Consider the following 23955-nt stretch of genomic DNA (forward strand, 5'->3'; position numbering starts at 1 on the left):
CTTTTGAAAAACGAGAAGACCCGGCAACATCAGGCCCACATACTTGCCAGTGACAACCAGCCAGAGCTGCTCCGCTGGCCCCTCGCTGTGAGGCTCGCACGCTGCTTTCTGCAGTGAAACCCTCCCAGTCACCCACGTCACCCACGTCCCAGGCATCCACGGCAGCAGCCTGGCCCCGCAGCTGCATCGCTGCACGAGGCAGTTGGGGGAAGGGAGGAAAGCCCGCAGGTCTCGGTACGCACAGGACGGCAGAGCAGTCGGGAGCCACGTCCCAGCCTTTCTCCGTCACTGTTTATTGCTAGCACCATCCCAGGTACCCTGTGTCCTGTCTTGACTCAAGCCCGCCTCTGGGGGCCAGGCCGCTGCAAACGTGCAGCTTGCCGTCCGCTGCTTCAGGCCACTCCACATCCTATCGGAGCCGGGCCCGGGCCTGAGGCTTTGTCCAAGGCCTGAGTAGGTACGGGCTTCCTTACTGTCCAGCCAACTCAGCCAAATGTGCACCAGGGGGTGGCAGCCTTGTCACAGTCCAACATGATATTGAGAACAGTGCAGGGGGCCCCTCCCACAGACAGGGCTGTGCGGGAATCCACACGGTACTTCACGGTGCTCAGGCCTCCCTCCCGGTCCACCTTGAATTGTTCCTGGGAAGGAAAGGGGGAGAGAGCATGTGCTCAGGGCTTTGTGGGTGCCAGCTGCCCATTGATGCCCCATGATCTTGTCATCAGAGGTCCTGTGTGACCCACTGAAGAGAGGAGGGAAGCTCAGTGTCGTGAAGGTTCTCGTCCATGGCTGCACCCCCCCGTCCCCCCCCCGTAAGCAGGAGAGCAGGGATCTTTCAGTTGACTAGTATGGCTCCTAGAGAAGAGGCTGTTTGAGGGACGGGGACTCCTGGGTCTAAGGTCTGCCTAGGATTCTGGCACCTTCAGCTGAGCCGCCCTCACCCAGCCTGCGTGAGGGTCAGCCAACCCAGTACCCAGGTGCCCATGGCAGCCACAAAGCAGGCAGAGTGCCCAAGCAGAATGCCATCAACTGAGCTGGGCCAAGCAGGGGAGGATGGGACCATTTTGACCGAAGAACTTGGAGAAATGCTTGGGCCTATCTGTCCCAGGTCAGGGGACCAGCCAGTACCTGTTTTTGCGCTGCAATGCGCTTCTGGTCCCTCTTCCGCCAGGCTGGGTCATGCAAGTGGCGAAATGTCTTGTATCCAGTTGTGATTCCTGAGGGGCGGAATAGCTAAGGAGGCCAAAGCAAGTTGGGTCAGGCCATCCCTCCTGGAGCTCTGGCCCTCACTAGTCAGTCCCGCCACAGGCCACAGGCGGCGGCCTACATTCCCATTCTGCAGAAAAGGTGTGCTGGTTGGGGGCAGGGCTGGGATCAGGGTGCCAAGCCCCAGAAACGTCATCTGAGGGCAGAGAAGGGAACCTCGGGGCGGCCCTGACGGTCAGGAGGTGGGGCGTGGGGGTTACCTGCAGGCCGGCTCCTCTGATGCGCCGGTAGAACTCATCGTCCTCACGGCCCCAGCCCCAGAAACGGTTGGACATCCCGTTGCACTGACAGAGACAGGCAGCGTCACTTGCCCATACTCCCAGGATGTTCTCTGGCCTCCTGCCACTCGGAGTACCCAGCCCAAGCTGGGCCGGGGCCCCTTTCCTGGCAGTTTGGGACAGACACACCCAGATGCTTACAGTTCCCACAACCTCTGCAGTATTGGGGGGATAGTCAGTGCACCCCCTCCGTTTGCTTGTTCTTATGGGGCCTTGAACTTGTGTGAGATGATTAGTTTCTCAAAAACATGTGATCAGCAGGAAGGGACCTCTCTGGAGAGATGGTGGTGGGCAGAAATGCCAACTCCTGCTGGATTTCTGCCTTCCTGTTTCTCCTGAGGTGGCTCTGCCCTGGTCTCTTCCTCCGTGTGGGAGAGGGACAGTTGGGCTCTATGGCAGACACTGATTTTTGCCATCAGACTCAGGGCTTCATTTACTAAAGCTGCCTTCAGCCTTGTGAGGAGCAGGAGACCCAGGTGGAAGCCACTTGGTTCTTGCCACCCTGCCCCCGGCCACAGACGGACTCAGGGATGGGCCCAGGACCAAGTTAGGCCAGTCACGGGCCAGTGTGGTGCAGCCCGGGGACACCCGCTGGCTGCTGGGGAAGGAGCTCCCCCTTCCACTGGACTTGGGCCTAGACAGATGCAGACTGCAGTCATGGCAACCACCTTTCACCCCGAATGTCTGGAAAGAAATCCAGCCTAGAGAAGGCAGAAATGAGAAACGAAAAGAGAAACGGTGCCCTGCTGACACTGTCCGAGAGGCTGGGCAAGGCACACCGGAAGCTAGACCCTCCTCTCGCCCCACCCAGACATTTCCATTTTGAGACCCACTGTTCCCCACTTTTCTGAAGTGAATTGTCCCTGAGTTTCTGTTACTATGGCTGAGTGCTCCCTAACTGACCTGCTTGTTCCCGCTCCTCTCTCCTATCTCTGGATGTTCCGGGTTCCCCTGCTGGGCCCCAGAACTGCCTCCTGCCAGTGACCCCAGCCCAGGTGGGCACTCCCTGGCATGGCAGAGCAGGCTGGCCGGGCCTCACCAGCTGGTAGTGCTGCTTGGAAAGCAGCAGGATGCCGCCGACGTAGGTCTTGTAGTGGTAGAGCGGGTGGAGCTCCGGCGAGGCCACGTGGAAGGGCCCTGCCTCGGGAAAGCCATAGTCCAGCTCCTCGTTCAGAGGGAGCAGGTCCACGTCGTGCATGGCGATGTAGTCTGTGCTGTTGCCACTCTCCAGGAAGCCCACGTTGATGAGTGCTGCCCGGTTGAACCTGTGAAGGACGGCTGAAGCTGGGCAGGGGCGGGCAGCAAGCTGGCTGTCCCCCAAACTCTGCATGAGAACCTGTCCCCCGCAGCACCCACCCCAGTGCCCACGCTACCCTCCAGGCTGACACTAGTCACTGTGAAGCTTCCCAGATGCACGTCTGCCCCTCCACTCATTGCACAAATGTTTACTGAGCACCTACTATGTCCCAGAAACTGTTCAGAGCACAGGAGATGCAGCAGAGAAATCAAAGCCCTGCCCTCAAGGAGCTGATACTCTAATAAGAGGAGACAAAAATAAACAAATAAGTAAATACGTAACAAGGCAGACAGTGCTAAGTGCTGTGGAGAAAAGTAAAGCAGGGTAAGGACCACGCACACTGGGGCAGAGGCAGCTGTTCTTTTTGACAGGTGGCCAGGGAGGCCCAGGAACGTGAAGGCCTGAGGGAATGAGCCCAAGGAAATTGGGGGGTGGGGCTCCGTGCCTGCCAAGGCCTGAGGCAGGACAGACACCAATGTAGCAAGGCAGAGTGAGAGGGGTGTGTAGGGGTGAGGTGAGAAGGTGATGGGCCCATGACGGGCTTGAGCTTTGGCCCTCGGTGAGATGGGGAGCCATCGAGGGCTCCGGGCAGAGGCACAACGTGCTGTGACTTAGGGCACAAAAGGATCACTCTCGTTGGGGTGTTGAGAAGAGACTGGAAGGCCGAGATGGAAGCAGGAAGATGAAGGAAGAGGCTCTTACAATAATTTAGGCAAGAGCTGATGGTGATTTAGCTCAGGGAGGTGGCAGTAGAGACAGTGAGAAGTGGGCAGATTCTAGATGGATTCTGCTGATGGACTGGATGTTATGTGAGGGAGAAAGAGGAGTGGACAATAGCTCCAAGGTTTTTTGGTCTGAGCAACTGGAAGCATAGAATTGCCATTTCCTGAAATGGGGAAGGTGGCAGGGGAAGCAGGTTTGGGGTGGGTGGGAAATCAGGAACTTTGATCATGTTACGCTCGAGATGCCTCTGATACCAGCAAATGGAGCGCTGGCTGCTCAGGCGGCTGGACATGTGGTCTGGGCTGGGAACACAGCCTTGGGAATCACCAGGGTAGAGACAGGGATTAATGCCCTGGGCCTGGACAAGATCCCCCAGCAAGTGAGTGTACCCAGCAAGGGGGCACTGAGCCCCAAGGAGAACAGAGACTGAGCGATCAGGGAGATGAGGCAGAGGCAGAACCCATAGAGGCGAGGAGGGCGGGGCGACCAGTGAAGGAGGAGGAGACCTAGAGTGTGTCGCCCCAGCAGTCAGATGGAGGCGTGTGAGGAAGGAAAAAGTAATCCACTTGGCAAATGCTGACAAGATGAAGGCTGGTTAATGAGGTGGGCTCATGGGTGATGTCAGTGAGAGCTGTGTTTTGTGGCACAATAAGGGTAAACATCTGAGTGGAAGAGGTTTAAGAGAGCGAGGGGGAGAAGGGGAAGTTTTTCTATAAGAAGAGCAGAGAAATGAGATGATAGCTGTGGGCAATGTATGATCAAGGGGGGTCATTTCCTTTTTAGACGGGAGCTACTTCAGTGTGTCGTAAGCTGATGCAAATGCTCCAGGAGGGAAGGAAAACATCCCTCATGCAGGAGAAACGGCCGCCAGCTGCAGTGATGCAGGAGCGGGGAGGGAGCTGGTGACCGTGGAAGAGCTGAGACAAGGCATCCAAAGGAGCCCTGCACAGAAGCTGGAACACGGTCCAGGCGGTGGGGACCTGGGCAAGTTCTCTTCCAATTGGTTCTGTTTTCTCAAATAGGAAGCAAAGTCATCAGCTGGGGGGACGGTGGGGGAGGAGAGGGAAACAACAGCAGACTGGAGGAATTCGAGGCTTCAGGCAGCGCTGAGGGGCTGCCGGGGCCAAGGCGCATTGTCTCCAGCCACATCCAGCCGCCCAGGAGCAGGTGTGGAGCAGACAGTCAGGTTTCCTCAAGTGAAGTTGTGCCACGCAGAAAGGGCAGGGGAGTTGAGGTGTACGCACGGGAGTGATTTTAATGATGGACCATGGAATCCAAGTTAGGCCAGGAGAAGGTGAGCCATCACAGACGACCGACCAGGCCTGGCGGGGTCCAAGAACTGTTGGAGTCTGTCTCCAGCAGGAGCGCGTTGGAGGGCAAGGTGGGGGTGGAGTGTGAGATGCTTCCATGGTGACCGTGGGAGGCAGCAGTTTTTGGAAAGGGTAAGGATTTCAGAGTAACGCCGGACTGTGAACAAGTTTAAAGCTGTGGCCTTGCCCCTCCCTTTCCCTGGTCCCCACAGCCAACCCCCCGCGAGCCCTGTCTGCGCTTCCTCCATGCCTTCTACCATGCAGGCCAAGCCGCGAGCACCCTGAGCTCTCCCTGCTCCTCCTCGTCCTGGGATAAGCTCTTCTACATACAGCAGCTACGGGGCTCTTTTTAATGTGGAAATCAGATTAGGGCCCTTCCCAGCCCCAAACTCTCCCCGAAGATGCCTGCCACCCCCAGTAAGGGGGTCTACCACCTCCTACCCTCCTGCCACTGCCCCAAGTGACCCTCCACAGGCCTGAGGCCCACCAGGCAGTGGGCTGCTGCCAGGAAAGGGAGCAGGTCCTGAAAGGCCCGGGCGAGGGCGAGCTGGGGCAGGCGGGCCCTACCTGAAGTGATCCACCTGGTTGAGCACATAGATGTGGTGCGGGATCTTCTTCCTGCTCAGGAAGCGGTGCATGTGGGGCACAAAGACCAGGAGCTCCTCGAAGCGTTCGCGGAAGGGCACCAGCACCGCCAGGCGGTGGGGGCCCCACGACGGGTCTTCTTCCCAGTGTTCAGGGGGTGGCTCTGGGGGGCAAGCTCGGGGTGGGCCTGGGGTCTCCTGCCCTTGTCCCCTAGCTGCCCGGGCCATGTCACCAGAGCAGCTGAGCTGCAGCCAGAGCAGCGAGAGGAAGCCCAGTAAGAGACAGGCAACGAAGAGGTGGAAGACGGAGCATTTCCGGCGGAGGCTGCCAGGGAGCAACCTGGACCTGGGACAAGAGCAGGAACGGGTCAGAAGGACGGGCTGAGCCTGAGCCCTTCGGCTTCACCACAACTAGGACACACCCGACGGGTCTGCCCTGAGCGCCTGGCAAGGAGTGCAGAAGCAACTCTAATGGTTTTGCTCATGCTGCCACTGTGCGTCAGAGTCCTGCTTACCGTTCTGGCCCAGCCCGACCCCCCCGCCGGGAAGCCCTCTGGTCACTCCCAGGTCACAGAGCCACCCCGGATCCATGATGCTCCCTTATTTTCTACGAGTGAGTCCTGGTCAGACCATGAGGGCAGGGACAAGGCTCCTTGTCTCTTGCACTTACCTTTCCCCAGGACAGTGGCTCCTGTCCTCAGCTGATGGTAGGAGCCCACCTTAGAGATCCCATCCCCTGCCTTCCACATCTGCTCCCCTGCAGGTTCACCGCCAACTGAAACGTTGGCTTTGTCCTGCTTCTCACACTAGAAATCTCGCCAAGACTGGGGGCCTGTGCTGGCGTCAGTCCCCAATGTTTACTCTCGGAAGATCAAATCTGTCCCCAAACCAATGCAAGACCCAAACTGATAGTGGCAGGCCACTGAACAAGTCTCAAAGCTTTAGTCCAACAGGCAGCCCATGTGACGAGAGGTGAAAGACGGACGAGGGGAAGAAAGATGAGGGCTAGGGCCAACAGCCAGGCTCATTTCAGACACAGGAAGAGAGCTGGATCTCGCAGACCCTGGGATAGTGCTGGGCGAGACTGCCCTGTGGGTTGGAAAGAGCAAAGAAACAGGTGGAATTTACCTGATTCCTTTGCCCCTCTCTCTGAAAGTTCCTGAGGATAATGAAGGAGGAACTGAGGAATCCAAAAAAGGGAAGCCCCCCCCAAAAAAATAATCTGCCAAGCAATCTGCTCTATAACCTCTAAGAGTCACCAGTTAGCTCCCAGGCTTATAGATTCTACCTCCTAAGTGCCCCTTCACCTTTCCTTACTCATTGCCTCTCTTTTACCTCAGGTCTCATCTGTTCCTTGCCTGGTTCAGACGCCTTCGATCTCATGGATGATCCTCTTCTGTTTACAAGATAACAGCCAAATTCCTTGGCCTGATAGTCAAAACCCTCTGTGACCTGGCCCCATCTCCAGCTGCTCCCTACCACTCATGAGCTTCTCAGCGCACCCGTTCCTTCCTGCTCCAGCCCCCACGCAGCCTGTTGCTTCTGCCTGAAATGCCCTTCCGATTTTACCTGCCTGAAAGCCCCTTACTGATCCTTCAGGGCCAAACTCCAATGTCAAGGCAAACATTGTCCCTTCCCCTCAGCTCCAATGTCATGGCCAGCATTGCCCACCCACGTGCACACGCCTCCTTCTGTGTTTCTGTGGCATCTGATACTTCCCTCTTCGGAGCACTCAGAGTGCCTGTGTCCCTGCTTATCTTCCCCATCGGTAATCAGACTCCCATCTGTGGCCGCGCACAAGTCACACAGCAGAGGGCGTGCTAAGTGAGTTATAGGAAGGGTTCAAGCAGTCAGGGCATGCTTTAAGTCACACACTAGAGCCACACCAACTCCAGACTCTCTAGCGGTACAACTGCCAACCTGGAAGCCAGCAGCCCTGAAGCCAGGCCCAAGTCCCACACACAGCAGAGGGGAGGCTGCGTAGGTCACCCTCGCAGGGAGCTTCTGACTTACCCCCCATTGTCCTGTGGTGGGGGTTTCCGCTGGGGAGGAGCAGAGCCCAGTCCTGACAGTGGCCTGGGAAGGCTGGACCCTCTACAGATTCTCCCTCTGGGCTCTTTCTGGGGGCGGGGTGGAGACCGGGGAGATGGACATGGGGAACTCTCCCACCTTCGGGGAAGAAGCAGTGACCATTATCCAGGTGTATGGCATGAATTGGACATTCCATGCACTTTCACATACTGTCGTCTCGGTCTAATTTTCCCTTCCTACTAGGAGCATGTCCCGTGAGCACTCATATCCTGCGCTCTAAGGACCCAAACCATTGAGCAACTGAATTTAGAGTTGAGGCCTAATTCCTCAGGACAGTGGACACTGAGAACAGTTCCTCCTGGTGCCACCTGGTGGCAAACTCCAGGTCTGCAGTCCCAGGTGCTCCCAGGCCCAGGCCACCCAGCTCTGAGGGGCAGACCAGATGAGGTTGTCTCCTTCATCAATCTGTGCCCAAGGCTAGGAAAGGGGAAATTCGAACCCAGACAGGCTGGCCCCAGAGCCAGCACTCTTTAATTGCTGTATTAGCCTGCATCTGCATCTTTGTACCCCTGTGTCGACAGCAAGAATTGACATCAGTAACTGCTTCTGGGAACAGTTATGATCCAAAGGTTTATGGAAAGGGACCAGGAAATGGAAATTTTCCTCCATCACTTTTCCTTTCTTTTCTCAATGGCTCTGGTTACAGCACCTCCAAACTGCAAAGCTGACTGGAAGCTACAGCGTCTGTGCCAGGCACAGCATCAAGGGTTCTACGTATGTTATCTCCTTTAATCCTCATATGGCCTTGCAGAGTAGTTATGATCCCTGTTTCAGAGATGGAAAAGCTGAAGTCAGAAAGATTAAGTGACTCGTTTCTGGTCACATGGCTATTAAAGAGGATTCCTGCCCAGGGTTGATTCCACAGTTCAGGTTTCCTTTCTATCATGTTCCTTTCTTCTTACTTTAACACCAACTCTGAAAAAAAACCCCAAGGTGAAGAGTTGTGCCCATCATATTCCAGACTGTTTTGGCACCTGGCAAACTTAAGAGACATAAAGGGAATGAGGTGTGAGTCACTGGGTAGAGACTTACTATGTGTTCTAGGTAAGAAGAGTTTTGGGGGCACATCTCAAGACTGAAGTGTCCTCCCAAATGCTGGCAACCAAATAGTTCCCTCACCCCAATTCTACTTTAGTGGGAAGCATCATTAGCTAAGGTCTGGGCCAAGCCCACACCTAACACATGGATCAGGCCCCATTTAAGTACAGCTGCACCGGAAATGAACTAGTGTTATGTGTGAGGAGTGCCTAGTAAGTGCCAGGCAGTGGCCAGCCAGGCAGAGCAGACAGAGCTTCTGTCTGGTGTGTTGTTCTGGGCGGCCAGCAAGGAAGGGCAAGCATGAGGAAGGGACGGGAGGGTCTGAGGCTACATGTGATGGGGAGGCAGAGACCTGAGAAACGGAATCAAGATCCTTAGAGACCACGGACAGACAGAAAGAGAGATCCACTGAGAGAGGTCACGGAGCCAGAGACCCGTACAAAGAGAGGCCGGTGGAGAAACACAGAGATCCATAATGAGGGACAGCGACTTGCGAAGAGAAGGACAGAAACTCACAAAGGGAAGTCAAAGGAGAAATACAGACCCGCGGGTGACGGAGACCTGCGGAGTGACGAAGACTGGTAGAGACAGAGACCCACTGAGAGCGAGACAGACGCCGATATACGGAGAGAGCCAGTGACCCACAGGAGAACCACAGACACTCAGACCGCAGAGACGGAGACGCGACGACCTCGGGCTCCTAGATTCCGCGGGGCGGCCCGGAAAAAGAGAGGCACCGGGGAGGACCGGGACCGTGCCGGCCGCCGCCGCCGCTCACCTGCCGTCCTCCCAGGGTAGCTGCGACGCTTTCCTCCGGGAGGGGAACATCGTGGGGGGAGGCGGCGGCGCATGGGGCTTGAGCTCCCAGCCGGGCGGGCCCGGCCTCCCCGGCCTACGCGGCGCCTCCGCCTCCCGCTCCGCCCAGGCCCGTCAGCCCCGCCCCTCGGTCCTCCGGGTCCGCTGCTCCGGCCGCGCCATCTCCTCCCCGGAGCCGCGGCATCCAAGGTTCCGCATGCCGAGGAACACGTGAGCGCCCCTACCGCCGGACTGCTAACTGCCCTCCCCGTTTAACATCCCGAGAAACTGAGACCCTAAAGGGGCTCAAGTCACTGGGCTGGGACTGAACTTAGACTCCAGACTTCCAAACCAGCACCTTGGGATAATTTGCATCTTCCTTGTCTTCTAGACAGAAGACGGGCAACGTCTGGGATACCCTGTTGTCAACCCAGATGAATTCTTCCTCTGCTACAAGCTTGGAGGAGGGCAGAGCCAAGCTCAGGGCTCAGTCATGGGTTCTACCCCAAGGAATAGGTTGAAGTCAGGCACTAAAGATAGACTGCATTCAAAATCTGCCTGCCAATTCGGCTGTTTAGGGGCAAGGCACCATCTCTTTTCATGTTCCCTCACCTGAGTGTGTTTCCTGATCTACATGGTTGCTATGAGGACTAAAGGAGAAAATGCACTAGGTACAGCAACAGGCACAATAATCAACGCCACATAAATGATAACTATCATCCAGGAGAAGGGTACTTTGGTGGAGCTGAGGTGAGAACTGAAGGGAATGCTGTAAAGAGATTAAGTTCCAGTATCTGCCCTGTCTCCGTGGGAACTGAACCCTCACTGGCCCTGTTTCCCAACTGGGAAAAGACAGTGGCAGTTATTAGACTTAATCTCCTCTGCTCTTCCAGGCAAATTTTAAGTTTCCCAGTAAGTAGCTAAGATCTATTGAGTTCTTACTATGCGCAGTCCCATGTTCTAAATTCTTTACTACTATTGTCTCATTCAGTCCTTGAGTATTGTGATTATGCCCACTTTAAAGATGAGGGAACTGAGGCACAGAGACAATTCAGTATGCAAGACCAGGTAGTTTGGTTGCACAATCTACGGTCTCAACTACTCTCCTTCTAAGAGGACTTCACTGTGGATAGGAAATTAATCATTCCCAGGAGTCCCCTTTCTCCCTTAAACCCAGCAGCATACAATCCACTGGTCCCCTTCCTGCTGAACTCTCCCAGGGCACTGCACCTTTTCCCAGAACCTTGGCAAATCCAGTTTAGGTTTGGCTGATGACAAAGATGACGCTGAGCCCCTGCAGAGACCAGTCAGGTAAGGCCAACATGGCAGCAGGGAGGTGGGACTGTGACCCGGAATGCACGAGCCCATCTAAAGGGGACAGCTACCATTCAGTACAGATAATTGTCACATCAGGATGAAGTCCCACTACTGTCAGATCCAATTTATCTCAAGAAATCAGATTTCACATAAAAATCCAAATTAACTAATTTTAAACTGTGACATCCCCAGTCATGTTAAGTACCCTTGAATGATGGGATGAGAAGGGCACTTTACCTCTGAGGTCTTCCTTTCAAAAACCCATAACCCCAGTGCAATCATGAGAAAAACAGCAGACAAATCCCAATTGAGGGGCATTCTACAAAATACGTGACCAGTACTCCTGAAAACTGTCAAGGTCATCAAAAACAAGGAAAGTCTGAGAAACTGTCACAGCTAAGAGAGAAGCCCAAGAAGACAATTAAATGTAATGTGTCCTAGATGAGATCCTGGACCAGAAAGAGGACATTAGGTAACAACTAAGTATAGACTGCATATAGACTTTAAAAATAATGTATTGGTATTGGTTCATTAATTAACAAATATACCCTATCATGCATGACAATAACAGGGAAAACTATTTTCGTAATTTTTTGGTAATTCTAAAAAGATGTTTACTTTTTTCTAAACGTGGTGGTCTGGGTGGTACTAAGAGCTCAGATTACATCCTCCCATTAAGGCAAGTGTTCCCAAAATTGTCTCCCCACCCCCTCTCATACACTGCTGTTATCAACCTTCCTCAAAGTTATATTCAGGGGATGTTCTACTCAGAACTTTGTTGAACAGTGGGTAAAGTCTAAATCTCTTACATGAGGCTCGAGGCTCTTCTATCTCTAACCAACCCTCCTTTCCAGCCTTCTCGCAACTCCTCCACCCCAACTCCAGCTGAAACAATGCCCACCCATCTCCAAACCAGCTGTTTGCCTCTGCTTTCCCCAACCACCCCGTCCTGCCTTTCATCAGAATCTTTCCTCTCCTTCAAGGTCCTTGCTGGAATCCCGCGCTACTTGTTAAGTCCGTCAGTATCCTCATCCCCACCAGCTCAGGGATTTGTCCTTTCCACACCTGCAGCATTCCTGTTCAATGTACTATTCTAACTAGGCACTTCCTTACAGTTCCACAGTGTTTCCCCGAAAATAAGACCGGGTCTTATATTAATTTTTGCTCCAAAAGATACATTAGGGCTTATGTTCGGGGATGTCATCCTGAAGAATCACACTAGGGCTTATTTTCCGGTTAGGTCTTATTTTCGGGGAAACACAGTACCACAATTCTACTCTGGAAAGGTGGGAAGGGTACTTCATGAGGGAGCTGGTGCAGAGAAAATGGTGTAGATCTGAGCACCAACCCCACAATTTACTTGTTGGATGATCTTGGGCAAAATCACTAACCTCTACTGTAGGAAGATATAGAGAGGACGGAAAGAATGAAGTTCACAGGTGGGTACTCATTGTGGACTGCGAAAAGCTTTGGCCATTGGAAGAACTGACATTTCCTGAAGCACCTCACAGTGTTATGCCCACTGATAGTGGAGTAACTTTACACTGGACAATAAGTCTATTTTTGTTTTGTTTTGTTTTGTTTAATTGGGAAACCAATGTAACAAACCTAGGCTAACTGAAAATGAAATCAGTAACTAAGACTCTGCAGGCCGCATCCCCAGCCAGCACCAAGACCTCCACTTACCCTGACCCCAGTACCCCAAACCTCTAAAAAGACAACCATGTGAAGAACCCAGGGTCAACCTCAGGGCCACTTTCCCACACTGCAACCCCCTCCAGCCACCCTCAATTAACCCCCCCCCCCCCCCCCCCGATCAGCAGGCTGGGTCTAGACCCAAGGAGGGAACAGTGAGGGTCCCAGAACAGCAGGGAATCACAGCTATAGCCCAACCTGCTCAAAATCCCAAGTTAGCAAAGGAAGACAAAAGGAAGTCTTGCTTGCCCACCCACTCCCTTCCCCCCAGCTACCCCAGACAACGGCCTCACATCCCTGATCAGTAACACTGTGATTCTGGGGTGCCAGTGGAGCTTCCAGTGGCTTCACCAGCCCCTAGGAGATTACTGCAAAGGGCTCAGAGCCCAGAGGTGGGGGCAGTCATTTGCCCCACCACCTGCTCAGTAACAGCCAGCCGAGTTGCTGCCCTCAGCTTGTGCCTGGGGTGCTTGTGGCCCCTCTCCCCTTCAGAACATCCACGGCTGGGAATCAGTCCTCCTGCCAGAGAGAAATCAGTCCCAGGAGGCCCTTTCTCCCCCAGCGTGGGAAGAAGGATGGCTACACCAGCTTCTTGGCTTCGAAGAAGCTCTTGAGATGCCGCATCTGCCAAACGCCAATGGCTACGAGGATGAGGGTCTGCAGAATGGACCACCACAGCACCCGTTGGTTGGTGCTCTCGCTGGTCTGCCGGAAGCGCTCCTCTCGCCACTGTGGGAGGGGAGAATTGAAGAAGAGCCTGAGTGGGCTGGGCCCCACCTGGGGCCCTTAGAACTGCTGGGTTCCCTCCCCAGAAGATGATGGCCCAGGACCAACCAGCTTGGCCCAGGTTCTAGTCAAGTGCCTGCAAAGAGTCACCCCATGTGAGGACTACCTTCACCCTCACCAGTCAGATGACCTCAAGTAACCTAAGTCTGTTTGCTCACCTGTCAGGTACAGCCCTCACCTGGTCCTACCCTGGTGCCCGGGGAGAAGTAAAGTAGTTGTGGCATCACCATCAGACAGAACCGTCGTGAGGCACTCAGGAGTGGACTTGTTCTGAGTCCTCTGCCCAAGTCTCCCAAGCTGCTCCTTGAAGGCTATGGGCACAGGTTGCAAACTGGTGCCCCAGGGAGGGGTCTGGTCCATACATGTGTTTGTTTGACTCACACAAGTGTTTTGCCAACATTTAAAACCCAGGAAATTTTCACAAAAAACCTTTGTGAAAGGTGGCTCCTCTTAAAACTCAGGGCGGGCTAGGATTTCTGCAAGGCTGTTCTCAGCCAACAACAGCAGCTGTTCCTGCTCAGATAGGTCACTGTCCCATCAATCCTTATGGTCATAGATCCATTCATGGTACCTGCCTGACTCCTGGACACAGGTGAGTTTGAAAACCCCGATCCTGGAAGCACTCAGAGCCCCAGAAATCGCACCCAAGGTGTTGAGATTATTCCCTGCTCCGTCACTTTGTAACTGTGTGACATAGGGCAATAAGACCCCCTTAAGACACTGTCTCCTTAATTACAGAGTAGAGTTAGTAATAGCCATCCCACCTTTTAGACTTGCAAAGTAGCACAAACAGGTATGTCCCTTGGGTTTCCTACTGAGTCTGACATGCCCCTCCTGGCTGCGCTAGCGGACAGCTTCTGGGAGGAAGCCCGCCGCTCCCGACGGAACCACTCACGCGCTGGTAGTTCTGCTCCTTCTGGATCTGCTCCACCTGCTCCACCAGCTGTCGCACTCGTAACTGCAACTCACTCAACTTGTCTTTGGCCGCAATTTCTGCATAGTCGTTAGCATGTTCACCCACCTGGATGTCCAGATGAACTCTCTGGGGACAGACAGGAAGAGAATCAGGCAGTCCTGCTCAGTCTTCCTGCCAGGGACTGACGGCTGGTCCCCCACCTTCCTTTATTTGGTCATTTAGCCAACACTGGTGAAGCTTCCCCAGTGTCCAGCCCTATGGAGCTCCAGGCACAAGAATGAGCCTTGGCTGATGTCCTGACCAAGGCATATAAAACGAGCACAGCAACCATGTGCTGGATGTTCACCGAAACCCAGTTTTATTAGCAGACACAAAATCCGCCATACTCATCTCACACCCACAGTACCGCCAGTCCCCAGTCCTGGCAGGGCGTAGAGGCTACAAGCTACAAGTCCCACTTGAGTGCACTTACCAGCATGCCTCCAGCAAAAAGGGAGAACTTGGTGGAATTGGAGTGAAGACAGATCTGGTGTTCACCAGGAGTATGGGATGTGAAAGTGAATCTGCCTTCAGAGCCGTACTGCCTGGCCAGGATGACCTGGAGAGAAGGAGCTGCAGTGAGTGTTACAGTGGGCAGAGGCTGGACAGCGCTTACGGCTCGAAGTGCCTCAACACTTGACAACCAGAGCCTTAGGCATCCCACAACACTGAAAGGTCCACCGCTGCTCAGCAGCAGTTGCCGAAAGCGTGTCTCAAAACTATTTGGAACAGGAATGAAGAGTCTGACAGTAGGTTGGCATGTGACCACTCTTGGGAAGGGTTTTCCTTCGTTCACAGCTTATGTCCTTTCGACCACTTTGGTGTAGTTCTTTTTTTAAGTGAAAGGTGACAACTAAAGGGTTTGGTTTTTTGTTTTAATATCCTTATTTGTCAAAATTTAAAGCTGCTTTATTTTTGGAAAGTACCCTGCTCTATGAAATTCTAAAGTCTACATGTCACAGCTTTAGAGCTGACAAAATTCTGTTTTCCAGCACCACATTTAATCTGCCCATCACACCTATATAAGATAGATCAATTTCCATTTCGCAGACCAAGAAAATAGTTCAGGGAAGATAACTGACTTGGCGGACTCCTGCAGCAGTCTGTAAGAAGTTGAGAGGAGCAGCCAGCATTGCAATAGCCTAAATTAGGCCTGGAGTGAAAATCTGGGATCTTCCCACAACACCAACTGTTTGGTTGGGTTTTTTTTTAAACCAGTTTTGCGGATGTGGAAACTAGGAGGGGAAATACCAGCGCCTGCTTCGTCTGGCGCTGAAATGCGAAATGGAGGGCTTAGTGGGGCTAAGGGGCAGGCTCACCTTGTCTTCTGGGTCCTTCACCTCCACGAACATGCCAAGCCCCGGGGTGGCCGGCTGGTACTCCTCCCGCTGCTTGTCGTACAGCTGTGTCCGGTAGTTTCCTGGAGAGAAGCGAGGAGAGCCCATGTCAGAGGAGCGCGAGGTGGCTCCAGGTCCGCGCCCGCAGGAGCACCGCGAGGCCGACTGCTCCGGGCTCTGGGACGCTGCTGACTCCCTCACCCCATGCCTCAAGACCGCGGTCTGGTTCCCAACTCTCCCCCTCCCCCCGCACCTATAACCATCGTCTCGTCCGGAATCTCCTCAATAAAGCACTTCTTCTCCGTCTCCCCGATGTGGAAGTAGAGCGCTCTTCCGCGAGACGCAAGCCACAGCAGCAGCAGTAGGGTCCGAACCACCCGACCCAGCCCCGCTCCGGGCCAGGGCCCAAAGACCCACAGACTCCGTCCCGCAGCCATCTTGCCCCACCTGCCCGTGCAGCCGCAGCCGGCCGCGCCACGTAGCGCTGCCGCCGCCGCGGGGCTTGTCGGGACAGCGAGTTCCTGGGGGGGGGGGTTGGGTGGGGGGAATACAAGTCCCGAGATGCCACGCGGCAGTCGCGCGGCAGTCCCTGATTGGGGCGCGGCATCTAGACCGAATTAGGACCCGAAAATTGAAAAATTCTTTTGGTTGACTCTTGTCACCGCCCGGTGACTGGTGGTGATTGTCAGCATGTTACAGATGACAAAACTAACGTAGTTTGCTTGAGGTCACGGAGCGAATTATGAGCAGAGACAGGAGTCTATCCCCGGCAAAGCATCTGCCACTCTGGGTTTGCTTCTCGTTTTAAAAATTGAACTTTGAAAAACATGATACAAACAGTGCTCGAATTTATCTTCAATTTTTTCCCCCAAAACAACAAAAAAGAAGTGTCATAGTCTCCGTTTACCACTTTTTTGACCCCCCAAGCCCCTATCACTCTTAAATCTGGTCTGTATGGTCCCAGGCATCGCACCGTCACCACCGCATGCTCCTCCACGCGGGCTTTGCTGCCGATTCCCGGCGGTGATGCTTCGTCGCCGGACCGGGGTTCGGTGCCCCAGTGGCCGGCAGGTTAAGGGTTACTGTGATTTTTGGGGCAGAACTGCCCCGTTTTGGAGAGCTTCGCACTAAGAGTGAGATCAGCAGAGGTCTGGGTCTGCCCTTCGTGTTCTTCCTGAATTTTACCCAAATTTCAGTGTATTTTGGCAGCCCTTCTTCGGAGTTAGTTTATTATTGTGCTACCTCAAGGTTTCATAGAAATTGGTGATTTTCCTTCTATTTTGGGTTCTCTTTCTTGTTTCATTTGGCCCTAGGGAGGGAGGTTTTAGTGGGAATGTGTTCACGTTTCCCAAACATCACTGGAAAGTCTTTATCTCATTTTTCTCAACAGTAACAATATTCCATAATACGAATGTACCTTATTTATTTTAACCATCCTTGAGGAAAGTGCTTAAGATTTCTTTTCCCCAATTATTTGCTCTAACAAATAATGCTGCAATAAAAATTTTGTTCATTTTCAAAAGGCATTACTGTAGGATATGTTTTGTTTATAAGAGATCAAAAAATTGACCTCCCCAAAACTGTACTAATTTACAGTCTCACCAGCAGCGTACCAGTGTTTACCTTCCCACACCCTGGTCAAATGTCCTCAACCTTTTTAATTTTTGCAAAATCAGTGAATGAAAAATTGTATTTCACTACCCTCTTAATTTTTACTTCCTTAGATACTGAACATTGTTTGCTGGTCATTTATTTTCTTTTATGAACCGCTAGTTGTGTTTTTCTTAGTGGTATTATACCTACATACTATGACTGCTGATGTGACCATTATTCAGAATTAACAAGTGATAACATTTTATAATATTAGTTTCAGGTATTTTTAAATTAAACTTTTTTATATTGAGGTAATTACAGATGCAGATGCAGTTGTAAGAAATAATGCAGAGATCCAGTGTACCCACTACCCAGTTTTCTCCAATGGTAACCTCTTGCCCAAGTATAATACAATATCATAACAAGGATATGGACATTGATACAGTCAAGATACAGAACATCACCACGAGGATCCTTCATATCCCATTATAGTCACAACACTTCTCTACTCCCTCAGCCGTTCCTTAATCCCAGACAGCTACTAATCTGTGTTTTTCATTTCTATAACTTTGTCATTTCAAGAATGTTTCATAAGGGTTGGCCCGGTGGCTCAGGTGGTTAGAGCTCCGTGCTCCTAACTCCGAAGGCTGCCGTTTGGATTCCCACATGGGCCAGTGGGCTCTCAACCACAAGATTACCAAGTTCAACTCCTTAAGTCCGCAAGGGATGGTGGGCAGTGCCCCCTGCAACTAAGATTGAACACGGCACCTTGAGCTGAGCTGCCGCTGAGCTCCCGGATGGCTCAGTTGGTTGGAGCGCATCCTCTGAACCACAAGGTTACCTGTTAGACTCCCGCAAGGGATGGTGGGCTGCACCCCCTGCAACTAGCAACGGCAACTGGACCTGGAGCTGAGCTGCGCCCTCCACAACTAATACTGAAAGGACAACAACTTGAAGCTGAACGGCACCCTCCACAACTAAGATTGAAAGGACAACAACTTGACTTGGAAAAAAGACCTGGAAGTACACACTGTTCCCCAATAAAGTCCCGTTCCCCTTCCCCAATAAAATCTTTTAAAAAAAAGTTTCATAAATGGAATCATACCGTATGTAACCTTTTGAGATTGGCTTTTTTTCACTTAGCATAATTCTCTAGAGATCTATTCAGTTTGTTGCATGTATCAATAGTTAGTTTCCTTCACAGTAAAAAGTAAACATTACACACAATGTATCAAGATTAGTTTTGTAATATCAACAACTGAAAGGGGTGAGAACAGAGCTGTTAAAGGGGGAGAATTTTTTTGTACTTTTTTGGTGTTAAGCTGGTATAAATTCAAATTAGAGTGTTACAACTTTAGGATGGTAAATGTAACTCCCATGCTAACCACAATGAAAATTGCTAAAGAATACACACAGAAGGAAATGAGAAAGGAATTTAAATATTTCACTACAAAAAAAAGTTAAACACAAAAGAAGATAATAAATGCAGGAAATGTGGGACAAGAAAGCTATAAGGCAAATAGAAAACAAATAGCAAAATGACAGAAGTCCCTCTTTATCAGTAATCACTTTAAATGAAATGGATCAAACTTTCCAATCAAAAGACAAAGATTGGTAAAATGAATTTAAAAAAACAAAACATGATCCAACTATACGTTGTCTATCAGAGACTCACTTTAGATCCAAAGACACAAAAAGATTTGAAAGTGAAGGAATGGAAAAGGATATTCCATGCACGAGTGGTTATACTAATACCAGACAAACTAGACTTTAAATAAAAAAAAATTACGAGAGACATAGGACATTATTTTCATAAAAGTCTCAATATAGCAAGAAAATATAACAATTACATACATTTACATACCTAATATCAGACATACATAAAATACTCAACCTAACAACAACAATACACATTCTTCTCAAGTGCACATGGGACATTTTCCAGGATATATGAAATATTAGGCATTTATTGAGACAAATTAAGTCTCATTAGATTTTAAAAGATAGATGTCATACAAAACATCTTCTCTGACAACAATGAGATGAAGTTAGAAATCAATAACAAAAGGAAAATGGAAAAATTCACAAATTTGTGGAAATTAAACAATAGGGTTTTTTTGGTGATTAGAGCTTTTCATTTATTTATTTAACCACGATGGCTTGAGAATATATTTTGTGCCGAGTCCTATGCTTGGTGTTAGAAATCTGTTGGTTATTCAAAAACAGTCTAGCAAAGGGGACTGCATGATTGTAATTGTATACTTTTCTTCTTTTTAAACAATGGATCAAGAAGAAATTACAAGGGATTTCTAAGAAAATACTTAGAGATGAGTGATAATAAAAACACACCGTACCAAAACTTATGGGACACAGAGAGAGCTGCACTAAGCGGTAAATTTATAGCTACATATGCTTATTACATTTACAAACAAGAAAGATCTCAAATCAATAACCTCACTTTACAGTTGAAGAACTAGAAAAAAAAGAACAAAATAAAGCCAAAGCTGTTAGACAGGACAAGGGTCTCAAGGTCTGGGCAGTTCTCATGAAATGCTATTCTTGCTAAATGTTAAAATGTGCACAATATTTTGCAGATGCAGGCGTAACCTGATGAGCTTGACCAGAACCCAACCAGATAAGTTTGGCTTACTGCAAAGAAGAAATGATAAGCAATGACTAAACCTCCCTTTGGGGAGACAGAGCTTTGGATGTGAATCCCTGTCTCCTTTACTTGCTGCAAGTAAATAAAATTACTTAATGTCTAGTTCTTGAATAGAATACCCCAAGTGGTGAACCCCTTGAGTTCAATAACAAAGCTAACATAAGGAAGGAAATAATAAAGATTAGAGCAAAGATAAGCAAATAGAAATAGAAAAGTTATAAAGAAAATCAATGAAACCAAAAGTTGGTTCTTTGAAAAAAGTCAACAAAATTGACAAACCTTTAGCTAGATGGACTAAGAGAAAGAGAGTTTCAAATTATTAAAATCATTACTAACAATGAAAGTGAGGACATTATTGCCGATTCTAGAGAAATAAAAAAGATTATAAGCGAGTGCTATGAGCAATTGTATGCCAACAAATTGAATAACCTAGATGAAATGGACAAGTTCTTAGAAACAAAAAACCTACCATGACTAAACCACAAAGAGGTAGAAAATCTGAAGGAACATAAAACCAGTAAGGATACCAGTCATAAAATATCTCCCAACAGACAAAAGCCTTGGACTTGATGACTTCAACAGTGAATTCTACCAAACATTTAAAGAACTAACACCAATCCTTCTCAAACTTTTCCAAAAAATTGAAGAGGGAATATTCCCTAATTCATTCCTAATTCATTCATTCATTGTGGGTAATTCAGCATTACACTGATACCAAAGCCAGACAAAAACATTACAAGAGGGGCAGCGGGATGGCTCAGTTGGTTAGAGCATGAGCTCTGAACAACAGGGTTGCCGGTTTGATTCCCACATGGGCCAGTGAGCTGCACCCTCCACAGCTAGATTGAAGACAATGAGCTTCCGCTGAGCTTCTGGAGGGGCAGCCTGATGGCTCAGTTGGTTAGAGCGCAAGGTCTCAACAACAAGGTTGCCAGTTCAATTCCCACATGGGATGGTAGGCTGCGCCTCCTGCAACTAAAGATTGAAAACGGCAACTGGACTTGGAGCTGAGCTGCACCCTCCACAACTAGACTGAAGGACAATAACTTGGAGCTGATGGACCTGGAGAAACACACTGTTCCTCAATATTCCCCAGTGAAAATTAAAAAAACAAACACAACACTACAAGAAAAGAAACTACAGACCAACATCCCTTATGAAAAGTGATGCAAAAATCCTCAACAAAATACTAGCAAACCAACTTCAGCAACAGCATGTTAAAAGGATTTTACACCATGACCAAGTGGGATTTATTCCTGGAATGCAAAGATAATTTAACATCTAAAAATCTATCAGTGTAATACACCACATTAAGAGAATAAAGGAAAAAAAGCCACATGATCATCTCAATTGAAGCTGAGATAGCATTTGACCAAATTCAACACACTTTTATGATAAAAAATACTCAACAAACTAGGAATAGAGGGAAGCTACCTCAACATAATAAAAGCCACATGTGAAAAATCCACAGTAAACATCATAGTTAATGACCGAATAAAAGCTTTTCCTCTAAGATTAGGAAAAAGAAAAGGATGCCCCTTTTACCACTTCTATTTAACATAGTACTAGAAGTCTTAGCCAAAACAATTAGGCAAGAAAAAGAAATAAAAGGCATCCAAATTGGAAAGGAAGAAGTAAAATTATCTGTGTTCCTAGATGCTCTTCTATGTAGAAACCCTAAAGATTATACACACACACCAAAAAACAAACGAACAAACAAACAAACAAACAGAAACCCCCCCAAAACTGTTAGAACTAATAAACAAATTCAGCAAAGTAGCAAGATACAAAGTCAAGACAAAAAAGAGCAATTGCCTTTTTACACATTAACAATGAACGACCTGAAAAGGAAATTAATTTAAAATTTTTTATTTCAATATCATCAAAAAAAATACTTAGGAATTAACTAAGGAGGTGAAAGACGTGTACAATGAAAACTACAAAACATTTCTGAAAGAAGTTATAGAAGACATAAATAAATGTTCATGGATTGGAAGACTTAATATTGTTAAGACGTCAATACCATCCAAAGCAAGCTACAGATTTAATGCAATCCCTTTCAAAATCCCAATAATGTTTTTTTGCACAAATAGGAAAACCCACTCTAAAATTCATATGGAACCTCAAAATTCACAGGAACCCCAAATAGGCAAAATTATCTTGATAAAGGATAACATGTTGGAGGCCTCACCCTTCTTGATTTCAAAACTTACTACAAAGCCACAGTAATCAAAACAGTGTGGTATTGGCCCAAAGACATATAGACTAGTGGAACTGAATAGAGAATTCATCCACCTTTCCAACCAGACAAGTCCCTACACCCCAGAGCCCACTGAAATCATTCAAACTAGCCAACCCTAAGCATGAATGCCTTGTCTCACCCCTTCCTTCCCATGAAAGCCACAACACGGCATTTATCCATGCTTTCTCCTTACTCCCTCTGCTTCCTGACCAACCCTGGTGTTTCCTATGTAGCCTTGCATGTCATGGTGTAACTCTCCTCTTGGGAACTGTAATAAACTGTGTGTTTTTTTTCAGTGCCAATCATCTCCTGATCTGTTGGCCTCACCATACTTAAATAATAAAACCTACATTTTACAAAGGAGAGAGCAGAGGGAGGTAGAAGGTGGTGTGGGAGAGGAGGGCAGGAAAAAGTGGGGAAGAAGTGAGAGAAAGGGGAAGTAGAAGATACCCTTGTCACTCTCTGCATTTGTCATCTTCCTCCTCTCTCTTCCCTCCACCTTGGTCTCCCCATCATGTCCCCATCCCTCCCTTTCCCTTGGGTTTTATTTCATAGACAATGAATGACCTTTGAACCTGAAGAAGGAAGCTTCCCACATGAATGAAAGTTGGAGAGAAAGTCTCCCTTCAGGGGCAGAAGAAGTTGCAGGTTAGAGAACTTGACAGAAAGGGTGGTGATTAAAAGATGTTCTGAGAAATCTGCATCCCATGTCCAGGTTCATGTATATAACCTCAGGCACAAAGGGAGAGGATTTCCCCTTGGAATATTGAACCCAGAGAGGTGTCTTGGTGCCTCGGCCAAGTCTATGCATTTCTTTACCCATCTAGAATTGATGTTTGGAAAACAGTGGAGACCTTTGTGGAAACTGCAAACATTTACTGTGGGAAAGTGTAATGGCATTTTGGCTCAGGTAGAGCTGAGACTTAGGTGGGTTGGTATGTGGTATTTGGCCATACTGACGCTAGAGGTCCTCTGAATCCTGGGATCGACTGGCTTTTTGACTCAGGGACTGAAGCATAGCTCAGCCATTCCCCTTGATTTGCCCTCCCTATGGGAACGCCCACAGTGCCGGAGGATGGGAAGACCAAGCCTTCAATTAGGGTTCAGTCAAGCACAGACCTGTGGGGCGGACTGCCCAAAGCACTGAGGAGGAGACACAATGGGACCGCTGAGAAAACACCAGGAGCGGAAGGATTCTGTCAGAGGGACCAGTGTGAGCCTAGGGGGTGGTGAAGCAGGTCCAATGGTTGGTTCAAGGTCTAGCAGGACAGTTTTTGATGTCCCTGGATTCAGCACACACACTCCCTCCAGGACTTAGGTGTTCTGAGATAGAGAGCACAGGAGAAAGCACTCTCATAGAAAATCCCTTTGTAGAGATGGTCATAAGGTATTTATCCACAGGGCAGGGAGGAAGATGAGTCTGCACTGGACACTGGTTCAGAGGAGGGGACAGTGGTGTGCTGGTTCCCTGGGGATGGTGTGGAGGTCACCAGTAAACTGAAATAATTCACCAAACACCAGAGCAAAAGAATTGTACATGGAAGCTCTGATTTTATATGCAGAACATTCTATCCCCGAGGCATTCCCACCCACAACCTCCCCAGCGCAAGATACCTAAAGGGAATAATCAGGAGGGGATGTCACAAAAAAAGCCAGGTAAATATATGGAAATTTTGGCTTTTCCTGTAATTATGACTCATAATTACTCTTCTTCCTTCTTTCTTTCCTCCTTCCTTCATCCTTTATTTCTTCCTTCCTTCTTCCTTCTTCTCTCATTCTTCCTCCACCTTTTCTTTCTTTTTCCTCTCATTCTCCCCCCTTTCCCCTCCATACTCTCTTTCTCCTTTCTCTCTTGCCTTCTTCTCTCTTCATTTCTTTAACCAAACATCCACTTCACATTCATGCTGTTTCTAGTTCTTTTCTAGGCTATGGGGAGCACAGAGATAAATATATACCAGAAACCTGTGTCTTTATCTCTTCCAGTTA

At 49.5% G+C, this 23955-nt stretch overlaps 2 protein-coding genes across 3 annotated transcripts; both read right to left on the minus strand.

Annotated features, from left to right (window-relative positions):
* Nucleotides 1-273: 273 nt before the first annotated feature.
* On the minus strand, nt 274-9529 carry B4GALT7 (beta-1,4-galactosyltransferase 7). Of its 2 annotated transcripts, none has more exons than XM_033096320.1 (6): nt 9366-9526; nt 5442-5804; nt 2584-2809; nt 1467-1550; nt 1129-1233; nt 274-641 (listed from the first exon to the last, which is right to left on the minus strand). In XM_033096320.1, exons 1-6 carry the CDS (start codon nt 9413-9415, stop codon nt 486-488), a joined length of 984 nt encoding a protein of 327 aa, XP_032952211.1. In that variant the 5' UTR covers nt 9416-9526; the 3' UTR covers nt 274-485. The 2 variants fall into 2 exon arrangements, with proteins under 2 accessions (XP_032952211.1, XP_032952212.1); XM_033096321.1 differs by having other exon boundaries at nt 468-641; nt 1129-1217; nt 9366-9529.
* A 2726-nt stretch (nt 9530-12255) lies between these two features.
* On the minus strand, nt 12256-15957 carry LOC117016722 (transmembrane emp24 domain-containing protein 9). The gene is made up of 5 exons (XM_033096323.1): nt 15726-15957; nt 15455-15555; nt 14569-14694; nt 14076-14222; nt 12256-13123 (listed from the first exon to the last, which is right to left on the minus strand). The coding sequence occupies exons 1-5, from the start codon at nt 15907-15909 to the stop codon at nt 12974-12976; spliced, it is 708 nt and encodes a 235-aa protein (XP_032952214.1). The 5' UTR covers nt 15910-15957; the 3' UTR covers nt 12256-12973.
* Between the last annotated feature and the right edge of the window lie 7998 nt (nt 15958-23955).

Source organism: Rhinolophus ferrumequinum, chromosome 24, assembly GCF_004115265.2.
Source record: "Rhinolophus ferrumequinum isolate MPI-CBG mRhiFer1 chromosome 24, mRhiFer1_v1.p, whole genome shotgun sequence".
In the NCBI taxonomy this organism is placed as follows: Eukaryota; Metazoa; Chordata; class Mammalia; order Chiroptera; family Rhinolophidae; genus Rhinolophus; species Rhinolophus ferrumequinum.

Excerpts from the sequence above, each read along its gene's own strand:
- LOC117016722 (XM_033096323.1), bottom strand. The coding sequence starts at position 15,909 with ATGGCTGCGGGACGGAGTCTGTGGGTCTTTGGGCCCTGGCCCGGAGCG. Across the intron at positions 15,556-15,725 it reads GGACGAGACGATGGTTATAG|GAAACTACCGGACACAGCTG; the intron begins GTGCGGGGGGAG and ends GCTTCTCTCCAG. Across the intron at positions 13,124-14,075 it reads AGGAGCAGAACTACCAGCGC|TGGCGAGAGGAGCGCTTCCG; the intron begins GTGAGTGGTTCC and ends CCCCTCCCACAG.
- B4GALT7 (XM_033096320.1), bottom strand. The coding sequence starts at position 9,415 with ATGTTCCCCTCCCGGAGGAAAGCGTCGCAGCTACCCTGGGAGGACGGC. Across the intron at positions 5,805-9,365 it reads CTACCCTGGGAGGACGGCAG|GTCCAGGTTGCTCCCTGGCA; the intron begins GTGAGCGGCGGC and ends CTCTTGTCCCAG. Across the intron at positions 642-1,128 it reads GCATTGCAGCGCAAAAACAG|GAACAATTCAAGGTGGACCG; the intron begins GTACTGGCTGGT and ends TTTCCTTCCCAG.